At 44.8% G+C, this 27,049-nt stretch overlaps 1 protein-coding gene across 1 annotated transcript; it reads right to left on the bottom strand.

Moving 5' to 3' along the window:
• Positions 1-95: 95 nt before the first annotated feature.
• On the bottom strand, positions 96-26,192 carry trappc10 (trafficking protein particle complex subunit 10). The gene is made up of 23 exons (XM_069154345.1): positions 26,026-26,192; positions 21,690-21,771; positions 20,473-20,608; positions 16,583-16,782; positions 15,599-15,794; positions 15,173-15,284; positions 14,805-15,052; positions 14,254-14,400; positions 13,625-13,739; positions 12,627-12,703; positions 12,340-12,431; positions 11,302-11,442; positions 10,830-10,939; positions 9,565-10,133; positions 9,251-9,392; positions 7,379-7,537; positions 6,961-7,190; positions 6,324-6,424; positions 6,023-6,146; positions 5,374-5,538; positions 4,681-4,861; positions 3,772-3,966; positions 96-3,012 (listed from the first exon to the last, which is right to left on the bottom strand). The coding sequence occupies exons 1-23, from the start codon at positions 26,084-26,086 to the stop codon at positions 2,765-2,767; spliced, it is 3,831 nt and encodes a 1,276-aa protein (XP_069010446.1). The 5' UTR covers positions 26,087-26,192; the 3' UTR covers positions 96-2,764.
• Between the last annotated feature and the right edge of the window lie 857 nt (positions 26,193-27,049).

Below are 27,049 nucleotides of genomic sequence, written 5' to 3' on the forward strand. Positions count from 1 at the left end.
ATCACAGAAACATGCAGGTTCACTTCCTGTGCTGCAGAGGTGAGTGTATTACACCATCTAGTGTGCATCGAGGGCATTTCTTAAACTTGCAGCAGATCAGATTGCTTGACATTTATCCTTTTTTTTACTGCAATTAAAAAAAAAAAAAGAAGAAGAAAAGAAAAAAGCAGTGGGTCCCAAACTCACGACCCTCGACTCATCAGCTCTTATGAGCAGTTCAAACAAAACAAGGGGGGGACTTTTCCTTCTCAAACTGATTCATGTAAAGAACTCTTAAGTGGCCGAAGTATTCAGAAAATACATCCCCTTATCCTTTTCACCATACCTCCTCAGATATCGTCTTTTGAACCCGTGTTAGGTTTGAGGATCATAAATGTAATTAAAGTGTCCAGCTCAGACTTCCCAAGACAGCATTTCACCTCGAATTGTTCTTTAAAGCTGATTCTCATGTAGGCAGTGCAAAAAAAAAGAAAAAAAAGAAGCATCATAATATAATTTCCTCTGATAAGTAGTTTGATAACTCAAAAATGAAAAGATACATAATGGTTTCTGAGGGCGAGGAAGTCTGAAAGTCCTCCAGAGATCAACCGACACTGATCGTGTCTCTTCTTGCCCGCCGTATAAATATTTAAATGAAGTTTTAAACCCTTCCCGTATTTTCCGCGGGGGTGATAATGAGATGGACGTCCGCCTCGCTACGACACGTTGTCAGAAACACCAAAACATCCAGTCGGTTCCACTGATTTTTTTTTTTTTTTAATATAGTTGGCAATCAAAGATGATTTTGATTTGAATCGTTATTTACAGGTCAGTATGTACAGTGGTCAAAGAAGAGCAGGAGGCTGTAGTTACACCGTGTATGCTGTGTGTGTGTGTGTGTGTGTGTGTGTGTGTGTGCACCAGAGGTGGAGAACAGGAAGGGTTGAGGGGAGGGTGGGTTGGGAGGGGAAGAGGAGGGAGGGGGAGGGGGAGGGGGGGGGGCAGAAATAGCCAACATTCATCCCTTTCAAAATAAACGAACGTATAAATCCAGTAACGACTTATTTCATTCATCGACGGTATGTGTGCATAGCTCGGACACGGATTCGGCGACGCGCGCGCACACACACACACACGCACGCGCACAGAATAAATATACACACACGCAGTTGTTGTTGGTTTTTTTTGTTTTTTTTTATGAACAATCCACTGACGATAGATAAGACAACAATGTGCACTGGCTGATTCCTTGCGTTTAAAAAGTCTCACCTCGTCACACGCACTCGCACGGACACGTAGAACCTTCACACAGAACTACAGCTGAAACAGGAACACGACACACACACACACACACCGCCGCGCTCGGTCCGAGGCCTCTCGAGGCGTCCGCCGGGTTTTACATGCGAGAGCTTTGTTGCTGATGTTTGAATAAATCTGTGTTTTTATTTAAAAAATAAATATCTGACTGATCTCTGCATTTTTTTTTTTTTTTTTTTTTTCTTTGAAGACGTATCCGCATCGGAAGACGTTTCTATCCTGCTGACGCGAAGGCCCGAAAGACTAGATTTGCTATTTAGAGTACAAGCACGTGATTTACAATATTTTCTATCATTTTGTAGAGGGGGAGCAACGCTTAATAGATGTTTCAATGGCTTTCGAGATTTGTTATTATTATCATTATTTACCACTAACTAATTATTTGATTTCTTCCCTTATAATTTGTAAGACAAAAAAACCAACTAAAATGCACCCTTTATTGGGTGAGAATCTATTTATCAGTGTTTGATTAACCAGTCTGTATTTCACAGTATACAGTTTGTATACGAGTCATTTTGTGGGAGTTGTAAACCCCCTTTTTTTTTTTTTTTTTTAAAAACGTGTTTTTGTAATGACTCTTTTTGAAACAGTTTTTGCGCTGCAGGTTTAAAGTGACATCAGCAAAGGATCGACTTCACCGTTCCACCTCCACCAACGTCGTTCCAGCTGCTCTGAACTCATCCGACGGTGAAGCGGAGAAGTTTTCAAGCCCCCGCGGAGAAATTCCTGTCGGCTTCACGTTTATCGTATCGACTGGGAGGAAATGTTTTTGCGTGTTATTATGGATACGTCTCCAAAGATGCAGCGGATTTTGGCAACCTGCCTGTTTTTTTTTTTTGACATTTTAAACAGCAGCTGACTTGAATGTGACCATTAAGGCAAAAACTCGGACGTATAAAAAAAAAAAAAAAAAAAAAAAAAACGAGGACGACTCGAGAGGCGCAGAGCAGCGGTTACATCTGGACACGCTCGGTCCGCGTTACAGTACTTTGAGGAGCTGATCGAGGCGTACACACACATATCTAAGGGGGCTTTGGTGCATCGTGGGACCGTCAGGAGTGTTTCTCGCCGACCTGATTGATCAGTCCATAATATATATTTATATATTTATACCTATAAATCCATTCAATGAGCTATGTACAAAGTATGGCAAAGAAAAATCTTTATTTAAATTTATCAGCAGATGTCATTGGCTCTTCACGGTCTAGTCCTGAATGTCTCCAGTGATGTGAACGTTTCATGCGTAGGGGGGGAGGGAGGGGAGGAGAGACGGAGAGGAGAAGGGGAAGGAGGGGGGAGGAGGAGGGGTGAGTCCATACCGGCAACCGGCAAGCGGCCTTTACGACGAGGACTCCCGGAAACCCCGACGCGCGCCCCCCCCCCTCCCCGGAGTGAAAGCTCAGCAGAGTCCGTCCGGGGGTCGGGCTTCTGTCCTCCAAGAGGGGAGCGGGCCGTCTCGCCACCGGGGTCATGTGGCGTTGACCTCCATGATGTGGTCGTCGGTGGCGGGCAGCACCAGGACCTGCCGCGCGTGGCTGTGGTTGAACACCTGTCCGGGGCTGAAGGGGTCCAGGCGCGGCATGGCCACGCCCTTCTGCTGCTGGTCGCCGCTGCCCACCGAGTGCACGCTGCCCCGGCTGCGGATGCTCGCCGTGTCCGCCTGGTCGTCCAGCGTCTTGTCCAGCAGGGACAGGCTGTCGTTCTCCACGCAGCTGTCTGAGAGCGGGGGGCGAGAGAAACACAGGAATTACCGAGTCCGTTCGCCACTCCCGACGTCGGGAGCCGAGACGCAGCGAGAAAACGAACTAAGCTGCCACGCCGGTCCGGGAAGAAAACGCTCAATTCTGCCGAAGCTGTTAGAAAGAGAAACTTCTGTTGAAGGAGGTTTGTGTGGAAATTGTCAAATCACAATCTCCTCTTCGGTGTCACTGAGAACGGGGTCCTGTTTGGCGACCGACTTCTTTACGAGTTGTCCAAACAGTCTGTAAGGTAAAAAAAAAAAAAAAAAAAAATACGCAGCTCGTCTAGTTTTTACAAAAGCTGCGTGAAGCTGAACGGAGCAGATCGGCCGGGCAGGAAGTCCGACACGGGAACTGCATCGGGCACCCGGTTCATTTTCAAAATAAAACACCCTTCGTGCAGACTTGTGACCGTATATCACACAACACCTGCGCCCCTGGTTTCTCAAATAACCGTAGGAACGTCCTCCTGCTTACAGGCACTGTATGTGAAATATGGACGATGGATATAATGAATAATAATTCAGGATGAATGTCTAACAACTAAAACACAGCAAAACTGCATCATCTTTGTCTGCAGTTTACAACACGAGCAAAGCAGACGAAGAAGAACCGACATGATGACGGGGCGTTATTTTCCCATTTTAGAAGCACAACAATGAAGCAACTCAACCGTCTGGTCTCGTAGACGTCTACGAAGACCAGCGGCGGTCCGTTCGGGGACCCGTTCACTCACCAGGGTCCGGCTGGATGGCCACGGCTGCAGTGTGAGGGAGGTACTTCAGCACTTTGATCTTGGGGAAGGGCAGGTGTCCGGCGAACAGCGGCATCACCTCGATCTGCACCTTGTGAGTGGCGTTGGCCGCCACGGGCATCGACACCATCCCCGAACTCTTCCCGCACACCGCCCAGTTACTGCTGCTGTCGGCCACTGGGGGCGCACGCACGCGCACGCACACACACACACACACACACACACACACACACACACACACACACACACACACACACACACACAGAGAGAGAGAGACACATGAGCTAAGTCGATGTTTTTTGAATTTGTTTTAGAGTCGTGACTGAACACATCATCACGTTTCACACACTTGGACAAAAACATGTGGATCTACAAAAGTGATCAATTTACTCCTTTTAGAAATATCAACTGTGAAACGTCATCAAGATTCTCACAAAATGACGGAACGACTCAAGTTTATCGCAAAACAGAAGACTTCAACAACGACATCTTTCACTTTAAAGATCGTCGACGAATAGTTTTTTTTCTTTTCTATTGATTCAATTCTTTCTTTAATTTAACTGATTCATCATTTAGTTAATTGAATATCAGATATAACAAAATATTGAAAGGCTTGATGCGATTAAAAAAAAAAAAAAAGCCCCAGATGAAGATATGAGACGGGGTAAAATTCATTTATGTTGAATTCAATTAAATCCCTTAAATTAAATTACTTTAATATTTCACCGTAATCGAAAAATAATAAAGAGTTGCAAATGACTATCATTTCCATCATGTAGTCTGTATCAGAAATTACAAAATCGATGTTATTTGCCGGCTGAAAGACGACATGAAGATTCCTTTTTATTTTTTTTTTTCCGGTCCGACCATCAATCTGATCCGATCACATACCTTCATACATGAGTTTGGTGGTCTTGAGGCCGTCGGCGTCGGTCTTGCTGTCCTCTGCGATCTCTCCCTCGCCGGGTTCGCTCAGTCGGGTTATTCCCACTTCGAGGCCGCAGAGCAAACCGGATCGACAGTGCTGCTCGCCGGCGGGAGGCAGGATCTCCGCTCGCACGCTGTACAACGTCTGCCGGCGCGAAAGGAGAGAGCTCGTTTACGACACAAAAAAAAAAAAAAAAAGATCAGATCGGCAGCTTTCTGCGGACAGTTTTAAGAAACAGCTCCGGACTTCCTTCTGTGAACTTGCTTCGAAGTCGTTTTTATCTTTTAACCTACTTTAAAAAAAAAAAAAAAAAAAAGGTATGTTTTTATCCCGAGCTTGTTTTTAAATCGCTAACTTGTCTGCATGCGAGGTGTGAAAGGTGCCGTACAAATAAAAGTTTATTCTTATTATTATTCTCTAAAAGGGGCGCAACTTCAAAACAAGCCTTTTTACATACATAGGCTGTCTCACAACAACAAATACGTATTCATAATTTTTTTTTTAATTTAACCTCCACTGCGATAAGCTTCCCACCACATAATACAGGAAACAAGGTGTCACCAGATTACAAAAAAGGTGTTGATATCTGATCTGCTGACAGGAACGATCACAGGATCACTCGAGCGTCTCCGGGCCCAAAAGTGAGGTGGACTCACCGTGACTCTCTCCAGCTGGAACTGGTAGTGGAAGGGTTTGAAGGAGGAGACGTCTTGGTTGAGCGGAGAAAAGTTGGCAGAGAAAACACACTGGAGACAGGAGGGCAGATCGTCCTTCCACCTCACCTCCCACAGGCAGAACACGCTGTGCTTACTGCACAGAAGCTGCACGCACACACGCAGACACACACACACACACACACACGCGCAGACACACAAGAAATCAGTGTGAATTCACGAGGTGTTTCTAATGTTCTTTAAAGCAAAATCAACACACGTTAGACACACTGAGGGAAAAGGTGAATCTGAATTTTTTTTTTTTTTTTTTTTTTTTTTTTTTTTTTATTCTTACGAAAACTGTGTCATTAACTTAAAATACTAGAAGATGCTTGAGTTGAAAACTTGAAGAAATCTGAAGGCACTCCACAGGGCGATTCATTAAAAAGCCTTTAATCAGTCATGGCTGTTCAATCATAGTAAAAACTTCATGCCGACGCGTTTCAGCCTCTAAAGGCCTTCCTCGGGGCAGCTACAAATAATATACGTGTTGGTCAGTGGTCACATGACCCGTATGGACCAATGAACGGTCACCCAGTACATGTGGAGCAGGTTAAAAAAAAACCAAAAAAAAACCGTGATGTTTGTTTACCTGTTGTGTTTTAGTGTTGAGGGACTGCAGGTCCAGCGACGCGTGCTGCTTCTCCGACAGCTTCACTTCCGCCAGCGTGAAGTTCACGTCCGACATGTTCTGCACACACACCTGGATGTACTTCCTGTATGGGGTTGAGGTCAAAGGTCACAGGTCAGTCACGAGAGGTGGAGAAGATGCGCGGCAAAGGAGTGCCCTGTTCAAGATTGTTGTCAGCTTCCTTTGCCTGTTTAAAATTTGGCAAAACATGACTGCGCGTGAATGTAATTTGTGTGACGTTTCCGTGGAAACGGAGACTCACCTGTTACCAGCAGAAAGCAGAGAGTGCTTGGTCTTGAAGGGGATGTAGAAGGTGAGGGCGAGCAGCGTGGAGTAGATAGACCACGGACAGTCGATAGACATCTGCGGACAGACACCGAACAATTATTTTCTGTCTGTTACTTATTTTCTCAACGAATCCCTTAACTGTCCGGTCTATGAAGCGGTAGAAAAAAAAAGTCATAAGTGTGTGTTAGAATATCTTAAAACCCAAAATGACTTCAACAAATGTTTTGCTTTGTCCAACCAACAGTCCCAAAACATAAAATTTTAACCTGAACATTAAAATGAAAATTCCTTACAAGAACCTGGAGCTGTCACATTTGGCATTTTGCTTTTTGAAAAATGTATTAATTATCTAATGAATTACCAAAACAGTTTACTTACTGCTGATCAGCTTAAATAACGAATCCACTGAAACACACAGTTCAGCCCACCGGCACAATAAACTGTTCAGCTAAAGTCTATATCTGCATCACTCATTTCTCCTCCTATAGGTCATAACTGCTCTCGCAGTGTGAGAGTGAAAGTGTGTGTGTGTGTGTGTGTGTGTGTGTGTGTGTGTGTGTGTGTGTGTGTGTGTGTGTGTGTGTGTGTGTGTGTGTGTGTGTTTGTCTCACCCTCTGGTCGATGGCGGTCATGGGCGTGTCCGGGTGACTGTAGCTGCGCGGTCGATGGCGGACCTCCCCGTTGGTCAGCCTCTCGTTGCCGGGCCGGTCGGCGCCGGACGGGATGATGCACAGAACCTCCAGCTGGAACTCCACGGTGTGGTAGGACGGGGTGGGAGGGAGGCTGATGCTGGTCACCTTCTCCGACGACTGGATGGACAGGACGCTTTCACCCACCAACTCTGAACACGTAAATACATTTCAAACAGTTTCAACAGGTGGTCGTGGACGTCAGACTTTCAGACAGGAAAGCACGACCGCATTTTAGATTGATTGTTGAGAAAGAACTTCAAGACAACAATTTTAAAAGAATTTAATCCAAAAAGTTAAAGTCATAAAGTGTCAACGATAATATGTTCCAGCGACTGACCAGCTGTGGGGCTGCTGATGCGGGCGGTGCAGCTGCTGGAGGGCAGGATGGGCATGGTGTCGGTGTTGCTGAGCTGCAGAGCGTCTCCTTTCTTCACAGCGTAGTGACCCGTCAACAGAGTGAACTTCACCACCTGAGGCAGACCGGCTAACAGTGGCTCTGAGGACGCAAACGCACAACTACGGTGAGCAAGAAACACACACAAGCACACACAAACAAGCACACACAAGCACAAACAAGCACACACAAGCACAAACAAGCACACACAAGCACAAACAAGCACACACAAACAAGCATACACAAACGAGCACACACAAACAAGCACACGCAAGCACACAAACAAGCACACACAAACACACAAGCACAAACAAGCACACACAAACACACACACACGCAAGCACAAGCAATCATAAACAAGCACACACAAACAAGCATACACAAGCACACACAAACAAGCACACGCAAGCACACACAAACACACACGAGCACACACAAGCACACACAAACAAACACACAAACAAGCACACACAAGCACACATAAGCATACACAAGCACACAAACACACACAAGCACACAAACAAGCACACGAGCACACACAAACACACACAAACGAGCACACACAAACGAGCATACACGAGCACACACAAACACAAACGAGCACACACAAACACAAACAAGCACACACAAGCACAAACAAGCACACACAAACAAGCATACACAAACGAGCACACACAAGCACACACAAACAAGCACACGCAAGCACACACAAACACACATGAGCACACACAAGCACACACAAACAAACACACAAACAAGCACACACAAGCACACACAAGCATACACAAGCACACAAACACACACAAGCACACACAAGCACACAAACACACACGAGCACACACAAACAAGCACACGCAAGCACACAAACACACACAAACAAGCACACGAGCACACACAAACACACACAAACGAGCACACACAAACACACACAAACGAGCATACACAAACACACACAAACAAGCACACACGAGCACACACAAACGAGCACACACAAACACACTAACACACAAACAAGCACACGCAAGCACACACAAGCACACACACACTGCAGTGCGGTTTGTCTGCAGTCATAAAAGTGGCATATGTTGGTAATCCGAGCAAAGAGAAACACGTCCGATACAAACTGGAGAAACAGATGTGTGAAAGCACGACTGATCAGTTCGTCACTAAAAACAAAGAATTAGGTTTTAAAATGTGCCAATTAAATCGAAAACTGCATGATAAAAATAACCCCCGTGTCATTTTATGAACAGCTGCTGGATACCAAGCCCAAGCTGTGCATTATTATATACACTTATTATATAAGTGTGTGTGGGGCTGGGTGCTGTTAAAAAAAAGTTTCCACACCTCGATTTCAACACTGGTTCCTAAAACAATCCTTTTTCTATTTTTTTAATACTGATTTTATAAATTCCATTTCAAGAAAATTAGGAAAATTCCATTTCACATAAAGGAACAAATGGAAACGTTATGACGATTCCCTGAAGGAGAGGAACAACACGTATTGTACGGGACACAATATGTGCACCGAGTGAACGAACCGAGGGGGTTCGTTTTCATGCAGTTAGAGAGGGAGAGTATAAACCAGGTTGTTTTCTGATGCTACAATTTACCGATGTCCCCTAAACGCCTCGCGTGCATTGCGTGAAATGCCGTCGGCCCCCACTTCTATTCGAAGCCTTGAGGGTGATCCGCGGGAAGACATTCTTAGGATGTTTTGATTGTCGGGGAGAAATGAAGTGAAACACGTGCAAAATGAAACTTCACTTGTACGACTCCGAAACACCCCGACCTCAGTTATATTCACATGCAGACCTGAGAGAGGCTCCACGGTGAGCTGGGGCTCCTGAGAATACACTTCGTACTGGACCGACGGGTAGATGTGAGGCAGGACAAACTGCACTTCTCCAACGATGGCACACAGCTGACGCAGCGTGTACGTACCCGGCTGTCCACTCTGCAAAGAACGACACAGCCGACGCAAGAGCGACGGAGCAAAACAAATAATTAGAAGGAGGAAACGCTAGAATAAAAACACTTGTCGGACGGAGAAAACAAAAAAAAAGACATCAACTCGCTCGTTATTTGATCAGGTAATCTCTGCGGTGTGGCAGTCGAGCGTCTCCTACCGGTGCCGTGAACATGATGCTGTTGTTCCCGGGCTCCAACGTCACATCCTGCACCTTCAGCATCTGCGCTCCTTCCTTCATGGCCACCGGGGGGCTGACACAGTTGGGCGTGTCCGGCGGCGAGCTGCTGTCGTGCCGACGCATGATCAGGTGAGTGTTTTTACACACCACGCCCGTGGAGTTGAGAGAATTGTCCGAGGGACTCCTGTCCTGAATCTCGTCCAGCTCTAACGAGGGGCCGCCGGCCGAGGCGGAGGACGCGGAGGAGGCGGAGGAGGAGGAGGAGGAGGAGTGGGGGGCGCCCGCTGACGAGCTCCCCTGGGCAAACTCTACTGTCCCTGGGTTCGTGTGTCTGTGAGCTCCCTTCGACCTGCCGTGAGTCCCTGCGTGGTCCACGTCGAAGTGGATGCTCGCGGCTAGTTGCTGTATGCGCACCGACACGGGCATCAAACATCGCAGGGTGAGCTCCACCTGCAGGACGGCCCCGGAGTGCACCGACGCCGTCGCCGGGTGGAACTGGAGCCGCGTGAGCTGAGCGAACACGCTCATGGTGAGTGCAACTTGGTGAGCTGTGGAGCAAAAAAAAAAATTTTTTTTAAATATCACAAGGTGTTAATGAGGCAGATTTACTGCACTGCAGATGTTTACAGCTGTACAGGAAGAAGTAAACGAAGCAAACAAAGGACAAGCCCGGAGCACAAAGTGCACCTTCCAAAAGAGAAACGTTAATGTTAAGTTAGAGTCACCTTTGCTGCCGTTTAACTGGTTCCGAAACATGAACCACAGAAATGGATTGTTGCTCCGATTAAATGTAATTTAATCGCCCCCCTTTCCCTCTCCCAAACACACACACACGCGCGCGCGCGCACGCACACGCACACGCACACACACACAGAGATCACAACAGTGGTCAAACTGTTGTACAGAAATGATCACAGGCAAAAGACCAGACAACTGCTGATCCGGCATTTAGCAACTTCAAATGCTCTTCAGCCTCCTTTGAATTACAAGCATCAAGTCCAGGTCCTCTCTGTGAGGTGTCTTCGGACTTGCGGGAAATCTCGTGCATAATTAATTGAAGTTTGAAAAAATAAATAAAAAATAGGCAATAAGATGCAAAAAAAAAAAAAAAAGGGCCACACACGTTAAAAAAGAGCCCTAGAAAATACCGGCTGATGATACAGAATAGAGTCCAGAAGGTGTTTCTTTCTTTAAATCTACATTTGTGAGGAATTCCTGTCTCGGTGACGAACGTGATCACTTACACTGCTCTCCGGTCTGGCCAGCAAAGCTCAGAATTTCCTGACAAAAGTGCTTCCTCTCCTCCGTGCTCAGATTCACGTCACCAGCCAACAAGGCACTGGTTTGCAAGTAGCTGCGGTGGGTCGTCAAGGAAACCGAACACTGCGGTGGTACCGCTGCATGAGCACCGCCCCGCCCCCCCCGAAGGCCTGACAAGGGGAGCTTTCCGATGTCCAAGTACGTTGGACAAGTTGGACCAGCCCGCTTTGCTCAGAGATTACACAATATGATTGGACCGTTCTTCTCTAATGAATATGACTACAAAAGGTTTACAGAACTACGTATACCCCAAACTATTATTTCAAAACCATGACTTTAACATGTCTTCGGTATTCAAAACAGAACTAAGTGTGCACCCTGAAGGCGATTTCCCTCTTTAGAGTTGAAACTGTTCTCTGGATGTCGAGGGAGTTGGATCGGTGACGTGAAGGATACTCTTCAGTTCTGTCCAGCAGTTTCTGACACTCAGCAATCTGTTTCCTGGTGTGAGTCACAGGGAGGCTCCACCCCTCCGTTACGTAGGATTTCAGAGCTTCCTGTAAGAAGGTTTCTGCCCGCTCGGGGTCGCCCTTCCTCCTGATGAAGAAACACACACATACACACACATCACTTTTTTACAACAACAGACAAAGCAGAGGGATTAATGACAGGACGCGTCCATTTCTCTTTCGAGTGACAATTAGAAATTGTGATTACAGATTGTGATCATGAAATCCGGCTCATGTCTGGATGAGATTTTCAAGATATTTCAAAGTGAGAGCGATGTATCGTTTGGTCGATATATTGTTCGACCACAAAATATCAATGTCAGCTTTTACGTTTTGCTCGCGTGCTAAAAGTGCCCAAAATAAAGTTTTTCTGTAAAATATCCTGCCATTACATATCTTTATTACAACTATTCTGCCGGATATGTTAATTAATATTGAAGGAAGTGGAAAAAAGAAGATTTTACATTTGTGAAATATACAATTTCACCACACTGAACACGCACGAAAGCACGACTGGGGTCACTCAGGGTCCACGAATCGCATTTTTCTACACGTCTACAAAACTGTTAATCTGCAGACGACAATATATGAAACTGTGTGTTGACCTTTGATGCCCGTCCACTACTGGCTGATCTGACATTTTGGTCTCTGATGTCAAAGATCTCGACAAACGTAGCCGACTTCGGACATATTTGTCGTTTGTATCCGGATTCCTCTTAAAGCCTCATCAATCTGCTGCACATAAAATTCTTTCCGTTGTTTAATATATTCATCTTAACTTCACCGCAAGCCTTCACACACCCACCCATGAGTGTTTTCATGTGTTCAGCCTGATTAGAGCTGCGTGGGTGTTTATTAGCAGCGATTGACTGACAGCTCCTGAAAAGAGGCCAAATCAGCGAAGAAGAACTGGAACGCCGGGGTAGATGCTTCGAGATCTGCCTACGGGCCTAATCGAGCCGGCAGCTTCCCTATTTTTTCTTACATGTAGAACTCGGCCAGGCTTTTCCCCACCAGTCTGGCGGACCTCAGCCGGCCGATGGCCCGGTACATCTCCATAGCAGCATGAGACAGTTCCTGATGCAAGAAGGAGCCAACGAACGAGGAGGGCGAGGGAGAAGAGAGGAAGAGAAGATGATCAAATGAAGTGTTTCCGCGGGAGGTTTCCAGGACGTTACATCATAAAAAATATTCATAACAAAATTGGGACAAGAATTCAGTGAATATATATGTGTGTGTGTGTGTGTGTGTGTGTGTGTGTTTGTATCTTACAAGATAGAGTCTTTCAAAAGCTTCGACAGACGACAGAGCTTCTTTCAGCTTTTTGTACGGGCTCTGCAGACTGTTGACTGTCGGAGGAAGACAACGCAAGATTTAAAAACAACGCAGCTATTTATTGACCTGAAATCAATTCAGTTCCTTTTTTCGTGTCACAACACAGGATATTTGAGGGCACTTAACATAGTAATATCTTTCCAGCAGACCCTTACAACATTATAGAGAGAAACCCAACAATTCACTACGTGAGCAACAGCCGTGAGAAAAAAAAACCTCCAACAGAACCAGACTCAGAGGTGGTCGGCCGTTTGCCTCGAGTCAGCATTCTGCATTAGTCCTTAGTTGGCATGATCGACTACACAAAATAAAAAAAAATCTCACATTTGTTCCAGGCAAAAGGAAATTCAGACCCTGAAGGTCCTGACAGACCACAGTGACTTCATGTCAGCTGTTCAAAGCTGACTACAGCTGACAGACACCTGCTTCTATTTGTGACCCAACAAACTTGCTGAGACACCAAGAAAACAAGACCAAACACAGAAGGACACCATCAACCTTCACAAGTATTTGGAATTGAGTACAACATAGAATATACGTCTGCTAAAACACTGGAACTGCTTCTGTTTCGTTTTGCTTTGCTTTTTTTTCGGTTCACAGTATCTTGTGTGCAAAGAGAAGGGAAAGGTGAAACTGTAAAATCACAGACTGATCAGGCTGAACAGACCGTTAAACGTCCAGTCAGTCCCGAATCGGCTGAACTGCTGCTAATGAGGGTCGAACACAGCCGAGTAGAGCCGGCGAAGCGGAACGCATTTAAAACTTAAAAATAAAACGCCACGTATTGCTTTAAAGCCTGCTGCCTCAGTGAGTCCTTAAATCGCCGATGATATCAGCGGTAAAGGGTGAAATTTGAACCGGTGAACTTTGTGCGCCGACGCTCTGAACACTTAAATTCTGAAATGAACAAACTTGTTTGTCGTTTAACAACCCACCCGTCTCGGGCCTCTCGTCTCCCAGTCCGGCCAGCAGATCCACAGTCCTGTTCAGGTCTTCAGATGTGGGTCCCTTCTCTGACACCAGGCCACAGAGTTCCCCCAGACACTTCAGCTGGAGAAGGCACAAGAGAACACTTCCTTTTTTTGGGAAACCATTTTTTTTTTTTTTTAGCAAATATTTACTTCTGACTGTTTAAATGAATGAGTGAAAAAAAAAAAAAGAACTAATATCTTCATCCTCTTAAATGTCAGGGCTACAAGCTTCCTCCCGCCACACACAACAATGCGGAAAAGTAACACGTTGTTTTCTAGATACTCTAGAGCCTAGAGACACGTGACTTTAGGGGAAACACTGGACAGTAGGTACATCCTACGAGCACGATTTATGACGTCGCACACAGTTTGAAAGCCCACCGCAAAGACACACATTCCTGCAGCAGCCAGGCAGACGCTATGGACACGAGCGTCTTTCACTGGATGAGTGTTTAAAGTTAAAGCCCTGGTCGGCCGAATGCCTCGACTTCCTGTATTCATTTCAAATTAAAAGCCCTCTAATTGTTTCATTTGCGTTCCAGCCATATAAAACAGTTTGACTTTTTTTTTTATTTATTTTTTTTATCCTTTACCTTATCAGTAGCGTACGCCCAGAGGCCGACAGTATGGGAGCAGTTTGCAGCCAACTGTTCCTGATCACAGCAGCCCTCGATCCGGTGCAGGACCTCCAAGCAGCTGAGAAACACCCAACAGTCCAACGCCCCCTCCAGGACCGACACCTGAACAACAAAAAGAACAAAAGGCATTTGAGGATGCTTGTAAGTTTGGAGTCCATCCATCCATTCAAATACGCAACACCTGACCTTTAATCTGGTGAAGTTTGAAGACTCTCTGGATGAACATCTTATTTATGTTTTCAAACGGATTAACTTGTATAATTTCTGTCAAACAGGGTTTTTTTTTTAGGATGTGGAGGAGTCTACATTTTAATCCAAAAAAAATTATAATTCTTTTAATATTGCTTGTTTTCAAATTTGTCTACAGGAAAATACAGTCAAATCTACTGGTTTTCTGATAGTAAGGTGATATTTGTTCAAGCCGTAGTCTATATCTATATTTTAGTATTCAAGCTGTTTGAACACGCTGCATAAAGTACAACGTCTCTGCGTACGAGCGTGCTCACCTCCAGCAGACGTAGCTCCTGGACACAGTTGTGCAGCAGCTCCAGGGCTCTCTGGGTGACCTCCCAGGGTCTCTGCAGGAAGATGAGTAAAGTGCACTGGCGGGAGAACAGGTAGCTCCTCAGGTCCAGCAGGCTGGCCTCCCCGTGCTGGATCCCGTCCCTCTTCTCCATGTCGATGGGCCTCCGGAGCAGCAAGCCGCTCCAGCTGCGCACCGGGGCGCAGAACGAGCCGAGCCATTTGGCCGTGTCTGTGGACGGAAAACGCAGCACTCGGACCAAAACTAAAACGCTGCCCCGGATCCCTCATCTGGAGCGACAGGGCGGCCCCGTAATGAAACCGAGCATCGCGTCAGTTGGTGGTCACGTACCTCCAGCTCCGAAGTTAAGGACGTACTGGGTGAAGAGAGCGTCTAGTTCATCATACTGGACCAAGGCGTCCTCGAACTGCTGCAGCATCTCAAACACAAAGGCCAGTTCTTCCTGCACAATCACACACACACACACACACACACACACACACACACACACACACACACACACACACACACACACACACAAAACACACCTGAACTTTAATATCTGTGAACCATCATCGCTACTGCAAACAATACAGAGTTAAAGGACAGAACAACGCAGGGCTCCTCCCCACCGAGCATCCTGATGTTAGTTCAATGCGAAAGACACAGAAACTGTGGCGATAAAATGAGGAGCGAGGGTAAATCCGTTTCAGACTAATCTGTATAATCCAATCACACAATCTCCCGTCCACCTGTCTGGGCTTCCATCCCACGTACCTGCACCATGAAGTATTCGCAGAAGCTCCAGCCCGGCTGGGTGCGTTTCTCTCGGAGGGTTCGCATGTCGTCTTCGAAGCGGCCCAGGTTTTTAGTGAAGGACATGAGGAGGAGGGTCCGCAGCTTCAGCAGCAAAGAATTCCAGGATTCCTGAGACCGAGACGAGTCCTTCAGAGGATCTGACAGGACCACACACCTGGAACCCGAAGAGCAGGCGAGCTTCATTTACTCGGTGAAGGCTGAATCCACATTTAATTGTCTTTTTCTGTGAATTTTGCGTCGAATCACTGTTTGAAAAATACGCATGCGACTTATGATGAAGAGGAGCCGTTTACGGGCTTCGCCACGAAATCCGTGATGCCAACGTCAACAGATGCTCGTCGAAATGCTGTCGGTTGACCAGCAGAAGTTTGTATGAGAAGTTTTGTGCTTCGAGATAAACAGCCGGTGGCGCTAATTCCCCGCTTTGTTAATGACGTTAATAAAAAGAGCGCCATTCAAAGCTAAAGTGTTGGAAAATAACGTGGAAATGTTGACGGAAATATGACATCTCTGTTAAGTTTTATGCAGATGTTTTTAAACACACGAATGGAAACAATTCTGACGACTATGCAAAATGATGACGGCTGAGCTTAAATAATTGCAATCAGGCGTTTGTAATAATTGCATCTTATCTGTGACTGCAGTTATCAGTTCCATTTTCAAACAAATGTGCCATTTGTTTTTTTAAGGTGATTAAGAGCAGCAACGCAGGAAGTGATCACACGCTCCACATTTGAGAAGCTAAAACCCTTTTTGTGTGACAAATTAAAAAAATAAATAATAATAAACAAACTTATGAACCAACAATTGTTGCAGCGCTACATATGATCACATTTCACGTCACTCTGTGCGGCAGCAAAAACAATCCCCGTTGAACGTTACTGTAACAGAACAAGGAAGTGGTGTCCGACGACGTGTTCGAAGGGGGCGGTGTCTCCTAACCTGTCGTTCTGCTTGTTGCAGAAGTCACTGCGGATCTTGTCCACGATGGACGAGCGAGGCAGGATGTTGGGCTTGTTCTTCTTCTTCGTGTCGTTGGTCTCCACGACGATGATGACCCAGTCGGGCGAGCCGTGTGTCCTCAAGCTGTTCTGCCAGCGCATTATGTCCTCCTTCACCGTGCTTTTATACACCTCCGTATCCTGCAATGAACAACGCGGCTTTCGTTATTCACCACTTCCCCCAAAATGCATTCCGCAGCAAGACAACAACCCCCAAAGCAAACAACAGTCGCTATTTTTAGCCGTCACGAGAACCAGGACAGATGGCGTGGCCCCAACGGAGCCCCGATCTCAACTTACGGAGCCGGCCTGAAGCTACGTGAGCAGACAGAAGACACTAAGACACCAGTGTCACATATTTTACACTGTCACAGGATTTTATTTTTTAGGTCTTTTTTTTTTTGTGGTTTAAAGTCCCAAAAAATGATCTCAATATTGATTTCAATCTCCTCTCTCTTAATCTTCTCTAAAGAGTTCTACAGTTGATACCGACGACCCTCTCTCGTGATTGGCCGACTCTTTTCTGAGTGATGCACATCCGGGCCGACGATAAGACTTTCTTCAGTGTTATTACGTGCTAGATCTGTGGCAGAGTGGCCGATCTGTGTTTTCCTCTGCAATAAAAAGGTGGGACAAATGAGGCTGCGACCGCAACTGAGAGCGGACATGACCAGCAGTTTGTGACATCACAAACTCCAAACTGCTTGTCCACACGGCACAGTTGCTGAATGCAGGCTCTGTACGTTTCTTCATGGACTAAAGTCTTTTCACACATTCGTGGTATTTATATCGCACCTCAACCTGCTCTGAAATTCAAAAGAGAAATGTAAATTTTAAATGTATACAATATGCCATTCGATTTCATCACAGATGTATTTCCTATAAACAGGATTGTATAATTTAAATCAACTCATTTTTGAGTGTTACCACCGAGTGAAGAAGAGAAAGGGAAATATTCTGTACTTCTCCTTTAAGCGACCTGCATTTTCTACCCAATTAGGGAGGCTTGTTTCCACATCAGAAGGACATCAGAAGTCAAAACCAGCAAAAAACAGAATGCAGGGCAGCAAGTTTGCATTTCATGATAACGAAATCCACCCACATGTAGGTGGCTGATGTGGATGTTGTGACTGGAGATTTGCCGAGCGAACTTCTGTAAACGACTGCTGCTCGAGGGTAGTGTTTTGTTTTAAATTGTCTGGAAAAGACTAGAGGTGGGATATAATATGATGAGTCAGGTCTTATGTAACAGTCCACTGGCAGGGAGAGACACCGAAGCGCTGGTGTTACGCAATGTTTCCGAACTCGCTGTCTGAAGTATCATTTTTAAGGTTGTGAATCATTTGGGGATCATTTTCGATGACACTATTAAATGCAATCACAAGTCGATGGAAAGGAAGTTCATTTCGTTTTTGAGTGCATTTGGCACAGTTGATCGGAAGCCGGCGAAACAACTACAACTACAACTTTCTTTGAAGGACGAACACACAAAAACCCCAAAGGAGGTGTTTTCAGTTCGCCTGGCTGATAAGTTTCGCCTGACTGTCCTGTGACCGAGGGGCTCGACCCAACTCGACAAAGAGCGCCGCTGTCTCCCGCAGTCGGCCGATTGGTCGTGGCAGTTTGGTCGGTGTCGAGGCCGAATGTTTTATTTTAGCAGTGAAATAACTGCCTGTAAATTACATTATCTGCATAAAAAAAAAAAAAATACAAACAGGTCATATGACACTGTTTGGGACTTTCTCTATCATGCTGCTGCCCACTGGAGAATAAAACATTCTGCTTTTTGAATGAAAAAGACAGACTGTCCTTTACGGAACTTTCTATTTAGTTTCGATTCACCTCTCCCGACACAGTTGACCTCTTAATAAAGAGCACATTGTGCTGCTGCCACTGTAACATCCCCGTTTGTGTACTGAAGCGCTGGTGAGGAAGGACAAATCTAATAGAACCTGCACTACTTTTTCATCCCCGCTTTTATCTGTTTGTTTTATATTTTATACCACAGAATACAAGAAAAACTGGAGTTCAGATGTAGGATTTTTGGAGAGCGAGGCTATTTTGGTTTTGAAGGAAAGCAGCACTAGAAAATCTGAACATGAAATGAGGAGATCACGCTCTAAAATTAAAATAGCGTGCTCTCTATTCAAAATGGGAATAACCCTGCGTGCAACGCTGTTTGTCAGGGAAGCATTGATTCCCTCCGCTCACAGTTTCAACAAAAAAAAACAACTGAGCAGTTGAAGGACATTTTCAAACATAACCTGTTTGGTTTGGCTGAGATGAGTTTATTTTGGGCTGGTTAGAAAGCCAGCAGTTGAACGGGTGGTGCCACCGAGTCCATTAAAAAGACAGAGCGGTCCCACAGCAGTTCTCTCGAAATATCATTATTCATAACATGCAGTCAGTTTGCAAGCTTGCAGTGAAAACCTACTAATGATGCTTATTTTCAACTGGGGTTTTTTTTGGTTGTTTTTTTTCCCCAGTCAGCTCTTTGTGCTCCCCGAAGTAGAGCCTGATTTTTTTTTGTCATTAAAAAACGCGATGTTCACCACATTCTCACCGCAGGAGCTCGATCCATCTCGCACGTTACATGTCAGTCCGTGTGACGCGATGTTGTGCGCATTTGTTTGTAAAATGTCAGCACGAACAAGCTGAAATACCACGATGCATCTTTTCCTTTGGTCTGAATGAAATGATAAACTACGGATATGAAAACATCAAACATTTCTTTACCACCGGTGTACAGTCGCGTTAATGTGCCTGCACGCGCCACACACACACACACACACACTGCAGGCAGAACGGGCAGAGTCCTGAGGAAATGTCATGAGTCACCAGCTGACAACAGCACTTCCTTAAACTAACCAGCTGCTCAGTCAGTCAGCAGCAGGTTCCTGCTTCCCTGCTTGTTTTCCTCCCGCCTTGCTTTCTCTACGAAGGCGATGTCGAGTTCAGTTTAGGCTTCTGACCGCAGACGGTAACGCAAACAAGACACGAAAACGCGGTTCTTTTTTTGTTTTTCTCCGAGCGCTGAAGATGCAGCACAACTTAAGACGCACGTTAAAAACTCCTGCGTTCACACCGCCGTGCGATCAAAACCACTGATGCGTGCCCCGGCAACCTTCGCGGCCACGAAGCGATGCAGACGCGATGTCAGCTCGGAGAATTATGAGCTCGCACATCTCGCATACGGACCTGCCTGCGACCTATTTTTTTTTAACCCAGACAAGATGACTACGGGTGCTAATCGAGGCGGGCGACGAGCAGGCGTGCCAAATCCTCAAACGCGCGTGGATTAAACAAATTTTATTGAGCTTCTCGTGTTCAGCTTTCCCCATTTGGTGGTTAAGAAGCAGCCCGCATCTCGCTGCCTGCACTCCCTCACGCTGGATGTAATCGCACAATACGAGTCATCTCGTTGGTTTTGTCTTTGTAAATACGGTCGCAAAACAAATAGGAAAAATGGATACTTATATTGAAGACCACTGTTTAACTGTACTGCAACAGAAAATATGTGTTCACAAAGAGCGTGAAGTGATAAATAAATTAAAAAAAGAAGCGATGTTTAACCTTCCAGCGCTAACAGCCCGTCACTTCAGTCCCACATTTGACCAAATTCAGGTGAGGATCTTTAAAAAAAAAAAACTGACCAAAAGAAACACCAGGAAGTTTGTTACTTCATCTTTGAATCACCCCTCGGACCCCGAAAGACAGAATAAGAATACTTTGCAGCTTATCTTGCAGCCAGTGAGACTTACAGTGTGTGAGTGAGAGAGTGTGTGTGTGTGTGTGTGTGTGTGTGTGTGTGTGTGTGTGGTTTCTACTCACACAGCAGTCAGTCCAATAGATGTGGAGGAAGGGGAAGGTGAGAAGAGCCTTGTTTCCCTCCTTCGGGAGGAGGTCCTCTTTAAACTGGACAAAATTAGCTTCAAGGTGGATCATTTTTGGCGCCCGGCCGTAAGTCCTGCACAGAAAAGAAGCAGACAATCATTTATATGATGTTTTCAAAGAATATGATTCGTATTCATCGACTGAACACGCAGGTTGGATGTTTGTGTTTTTTTTTTTTTTTTTTCAAACACCACATTCAACCCAATGAACTGTATTAAAAAAAAAATGAACACTGGGCATCGAATCTGTCTCTGAATCAGCAGCTATTTCAAAAGGAAAATTTGGTGAATTGCTGTTTGTGTTTTTGACAAATACTGTCCTTTATTAAATCCGTCATCGGGAGAGACGAGGACTGTTTTCAGACATGCTTTCCTTTCCAATGGCATCTGTTTAGAAGTATCTTTCCTGTTCACTGATGACGAGCAGGGAAACAAGTTACTGTGTTGTTGTTACTGCGAACAGACGGTAAGATTGAGGACAAAATAGCCAAACGTCCTTCATCGCATCCGTTCCTGCTTCTGAGGCTGCGTTCAGACTCGCAACGGTCGATGTCACCACGGACTGACGGACAAACTGATCCTGGCCACCGTCACTCTGAGCACATCTGAACACGTCAAAACACAAAAGCTTTACGTCTCAGGTACCCTGGTACATCAGTATTGTGGCACTGCTAAAATAGAATAAAAACGTACGCATACCATAAAAAGCCCAACGAGGCCTCTGCTTGACATTTCAGCTCATAAAACTCAAAGTGAGACAACATCTCCTGCAATATTTCCACTTCACCGCCAAACGAAGCGTCCACGCGTCATCCAGAATGGTGCGTTATCACAAGATCTAAACCCAGTAGCTTTCTTCCCTGCTGCTCTTCAACGGCACCGGTTAATGTCACAATTTATGACATTTTAACATCCTGCACTCGCTGCTGCGTCTTGTTATTCTTTGCTGAGTGAACTTTGTGCCCGAGACATTTTTAATGATCTAATGTAATGCAGAAGGCTATTGAGCTGACAGTAATGTTCTGCTGGTCTGTCAACCCGCACGCAAAGGATAACTCTTTTCTAAACGACTCTTCGACTGCAGATATCTCCGCACACGTGCTGATATTTTCGGCTACATTTTCCCCATCGTGCACGTGGCCCGGCGGTACTCACCTCCTCCACTCCATTGGCTCCCTGGGTAGCTGTTGAGCCAATGAGGTATAGAGAGACGTAAACAAGCTCTGATCTCCAGCACCTGGGATGAAATGAGAGGACAAAGAGCGTTTATAAATGAGGTCGGGAATGAAGAATTGAAATAGCTCCGGGCGGGGATAAGTGAAATCTAATACGGACAAATTCTCCCGTGGGCAAAAGATAGGTTCCTGGATTTTGTTACAGTGCCTCGCAAATTTGGCCCTTTAGCGACTCAAGAGTTCAGTGTTAAGAGACGTGGGGATGATTCTGGGACAAGTTCAATTTCTAAATAATTCAAAGCTCATATTGATGTAAAAAGTAAAGTTGCAAAAAAAAAAAAATGCAGGAGAAAAAAGTGAAACACAAATGGTAGAAATAAAACCAAAACTGGAAATGAAATAATGAAAGACTAAACCAAGTAAGAAAAATCTAGAACAAAATTCAAAGTAATGTTTTGGTACGAACATCGGCAGTTTTCACAAGAGCAGTGAACGGTCACTCCGCAAACAGATATTGCAGTATTACAAATGTGCTTTTAATAACAACAACAAAACCCTGATTTGTGACTTTAATGAGGACGAGGGAAGCGCCCTCGGCAGCTTTATTTACTCTCACCTGTTTAAAAGCTCACGTGGAACTGCTGTACATGACGGGTTTCCTTTAACATGGAAACTTGTTTTACAACCGACTGAAGGTCCGGGTCAAGAGTTTGCAGCATCAAGCCTCATTTCTCTTTCACAAACACAGGCGTACTTTTCATCTGAAACTTCTTAAACCAAATCTCTGTTGTGTAGCATGCGTTGGGATCAGTCTCATAGGCATCAGAATAAAAGCTCCAAAATAAGACTCATGAACTGAATAACACTGGGAGCGTCATTTCAACTGGAATCGCACAGCAATACATCATTACATTTTACTGGTACTCATTTTAAAGTGTCATTTCCTGTCTCATCTGCTCACCAACACCTTTGGGGAGCATTCGTGTCGTCAACGTGAGGCCAAACTGACGCAGCTGTTTAAAACCATTGAGAAGAGGAAAAACAAAGCGTTGTCGTGTCTATCGATCGAGCTTTCATTTCAAGGAGCTAGAAACTAATACAAAGACCTTTCACTTCGACTAACTGCCGTGAAGACAGATTAACTTAAGTCACTTTATTTATACACCGCGAGTCTAACGCCGTCTATCCTTGGACTCCGTTTCACCGCCGTGTCACCTGCTCTTACAGTGTGTACTGAAGTGGAGCCATTTCAACCCACACACAGAGCAGCAGCTATAAAAGACTCCACCGCCAGAAAGCAGAAAAAGATGAGTTCATATGTATGGAGTAGTAATAGTAGTATGAAGAGAACATTTCCGCCTCGGAAACAGAATATTGTGCGATACGTAGCAAACCAGAGCTTTCATACAAATGCAGTCTATTCTCAACACGTCACGGTGGTTACTAAATCGTGGACTAAAGTGTTGGCAAATATTATCACAGATTGAAATGCATACAGTAGAAACCTGCTGGCCTCGCTAACACCGTTGTTTACTTCTCCACCCGCAGCACCGTACTTCAACAGTTTTGGTGTGGCGGTACGACTACGAGATAAAAGTGCAGATTTCACACAACCGGTAGGATCTCTTAATTTCACAGCCAGTCCCCCGATTTGAGAAATGCTGGACCTGTCACTCATACTAGATGTGTGCGCTTTGATGAACGGTGACTGGAGGCACTTGTTGCTGAAAGTGGGCCACGTCCAATGAGCCGTGTACAGAAAAAAAAAAAAAAAAAAAGCCTGTTACGTTATAAATACCCTCCAGGTGGTAAAACCAGAAACAATACTATACTGTTCACCTGGAATAGAAGCAGGCGTCCTCAAATAACCTGCGAGGCAAAGTCAGCACCTGAACGTCCTAGGGAGCTCTGTTTTGAGTCCAGTCTCCTGGAGCTGAGCCACAATGATTCCCCGGCGGCCCTGAACCATCCCTTAGCCATGCTGTTAAATGCCGAGGCTGCTGAGGGACCTCGTTATGCAAGGAGCTTCTTTCCTCTCACTCTTTAACTCTCTGTACGCTCGCATCTCACCATCACATCACATTAACGTCGTGCTTCTTCTCGCTCGTGGTTTTCTGCTTATTGTCTGTTGCCTCTCCGTTCAGTTCCCTCGCCCGCGTAGTTTCTGTCCTTTCTTTTGCAGATGTCTCCGGCCGTGGAGCCGCACGTCTCTGCTCTGTGATTGTCGACCCCACCGACAGTTCATGTCTTGCATCTCTATGCTGTCCTTTTCTCTCTCTGCTCTCCCCTCGCCTCCAACCGGCCGAGGCAGATGGCCGCCCCACCTCTCTGTGCCTGGTTCTGTCGGAGGTTTCTCCCTTTAAGAGGAGTTTTTCCCCTCCTAACTTTTGTGGGAATTGTTGAATTGTAGACTTTCTCTGTACGACGCCGTAAGTTTCTGCTGAAAGGACTATAATGTGTTGAGGACCATGAAACAACCACATGTCGCGATTTGGCACATTAATAAAATTGAGTTGAATTGAATTGAGCTGACAATTATGACCACACTGTAAATCAATTAGTCGTGTTGCCTACTGTTTGACACCCGGACACGACAGAACTTTTCCGATGTGGCCAACAGCGCGACCCAACGGCTACATCGCTGAAATTTGGTGGTCTTTTCTCGGGGGTCGATTTGCCATGAAAACCAGTGGGATCTGATCATGAAAGTGGAAGCCCAGTGACCCTTGTTGAAATGTGGCGTTACACACATTTAGGTTAAGCACACTGTACGTGTTAGTTGATCATCTTTGCAGAGTCTTAAAAGCTACAGCGCAGGCACAAGGAAAGCTGAACTTTGAATGTTTAAACGCTGCTATCAAATCCAACCCTGCAAAAGCAAACACCAGTACTATCCCTGAGTCAACCTTACACACACACACATACACACACACACACACACACACACACACACACACATAAAGGGTTGAGATGAAGCACAACCTTGCCCACCTGTGAAAGGAAGGAGCAAAGTGTTGCACACTCATACTTAAGATTCATTCAAGTATTTCATTTGAAATCAAAAATAAAATCAATATTTGAACATATGCTAACCTCTTCTGGACAAAAACACACTTCATCAAAGTGACACACACTCTCTGCAGGTGAGCAAACACACATACAAATACACTTAATATTTCCATAACACGTCTGAAAAAAAATGAATTGCCTGGTCATAAAAAAAAAAAAGATAAAAGTGAATTTGAGCTGTTCTTTGCCAACGTTTACCTGTTTGGTTTGTTATCTTTGTTCTGGTCAAAGAAAATGGAAAGACATTGCTCACCATGTTTACAGACTTTTTTTCCCGCAATCGTTTCATTTCAACCATCAATGTACGAGAATTGAAACCCTCTTGCGTGCACGTTTAATCCATCGGATCAAATGCACATTGATGGTACTTCATCGCAATGACGTCAAACGTGCGTTGTTGTTGTTTTGTTTTTTTTGGTGTATTATGTCAAATGTTTAAATTCGTTGTGACGCTGCAAATTGGAGCTTAAAGACTTGACAGCAAATCATCATCATCATCCTCATCATCATCATCACCATCCTCCTGAATTCAGGGGTCATCCGTCTGAGGTCGGACACATGACGACCCGCCATGGTGTTCCCGCCAGACTCCCCCCCCCCCCCCTGTTCATTTTTGAATCAGCCATCAAAAAAAAAAAAAAAATCCCCAGAAAGCTAAACTTGTCCCACCTCTGCTTTCCTTCCACATCCCGCCTTCCCAGTTGCCTCTTGCACCGGGACACGGTGCTAAAATTTTTTTTTTTTTTTTAAATCCATCAGGAGAGGGGGGTGGAGGTGAGGGTGGGGGTGGGGGGTATTTATGAATGGCAAACTGACCCCCAGCCTCCAAAAAAAAAACAACGATACTATACTGGGCTGTTAACGCAGGAGACTACGGGCTGGGGGGGACAAGACGGTGTCCTTTCTTCTTCCCCCCCCCCTCAAAAAAAAACTGCACCAACCAGCAGTGACGTTTTATCGTCAGCCGGGGCCCGGTGATCAGTGGAGCTAACCGGCTAGCTGAGAGAGAGAGAGAGAGAGAGAAAAACCCCGTTTTACAGCACAAGACAGCAGTGCAATAAAATAAAATACAGCCCCGACGAGTAGAAATTTAAATTAAAAAAAAAAAACAATCACACGCACGCAGGGCGGTTAACGCGAGAGTGACAGCTGGCCTAGCCGAAAGGAGCTAATGGGATAGAGCTAGTAAGGCTAACTGTCAAAAGACCAGAGAAAATAAAGAGAGGACGTCTCCGTTTAACACTCACATGTCACGATCGGCTTGTTTTCCATGGTATAGATGATTGGCTTTTCCTCTTGGCTCTCCATATGTGTTAGCGGTAGTACTCCATGAAAATGACATACAAACGGAGCTTTATTATTAGTAAGTGCTTGTGTGTGCAGTTGTGTTGAATCGATGGGGCCCTGCGTCCCCCACTGCACTTCCGGGAAGTGCGTAAACTGTGCGTCATTAAAGGGCCAGTCTGTAATTTTTTTTTTATTTTTTTATTTTTTATTTTTTTTTTATGGCAGTGTAAAATAAAATAAATACAGTTGTGTTGGAAGGAAGAAATGAGCATGTTGTGTTACGTTACATCCGCTATAGCGGATATAGCAATAACACACGTCACTCAATGTCACAAGTAGTTTTGTTTAGTTTAATTTAATATTTAATATAATGTGCTTTTTTTTTAATATTTGATATTTGTATTCTGTCATTTATATTGCTTTACCCTGTACTTGTATATGCTGCTGTAGCGATACATCCACAACACTTAAGTTCCCTGACTTAATGTTGTTTGAGGGATTGTAACATGGACACATCTCGGTTAAATATCCTTTCATAAATAATTATTAAATTGCTCTTTAGGCAGGTTGAACATGTATTTTAACAAATTCAGCGGTTACTTTTACAAATAACAAATAATGCACATTAAACACTATTTTCTGAAAATATTATTATATTTGTATTTATACTATAAAATCTTAGAATTTTCCTGTTATATGTCAGTGTCCCTGTAAACATTTTCATAAACCTATACGACAGTTTTAATTCACTGGCTTTCAGTGGAAAGTTTAGTGCTCCAACATAGTCTAAAAGGTATTCAGGTTTTCCACCCTGTACATATGTAACAATACAGAAAACACTGAAAGCCATTTTATGGTAAGGCCGTGTTGCATATCACAACATAGGGTTATTCTTTCTTTTCTTTTTTTTTTTACATACTTAACAATCAAATTTAACTTATTTCAATCAAAATTCTATTTCTGTATTTATTCTTTATCAAAGAA

The sequence above is a fragment of the Embiotoca jacksoni genome, unplaced genomic scaffold (assembly GCF_022577435.1).
Source record: "Embiotoca jacksoni isolate LCO1_2020_lvr unplaced genomic scaffold, fEmbJac1.0.p SCAF_2, whole genome shotgun sequence".
Taxonomy (NCBI): Eukaryota; Metazoa; Chordata; class Actinopteri; family Embiotocidae; genus Embiotoca; species Embiotoca jacksoni.

Excerpts from the sequence above, each read along its gene's own strand:
- trappc10 (XM_069154345.1), bottom strand. The coding sequence starts at position 26,086 with ATGGAGAGCCAAGAGGAAAAGCCAATCATCTATACCATGGAAAACAAG. Across the intron at positions 10,134-10,829 it reads TGGCCAGACCGGAGAGCAGT|CTCACCAAGTTGCACTCACC; the intron begins GTAAGTGATCAC and ends TTTGCTCCACAG. Across the intron at positions 9,393-9,564 it reads GCATCATGTTCACGGCACCG|AGTGGACAGCCGGGTACGTA; the intron begins GTAGGAGACGCT and ends CGTTCTTTGCAG.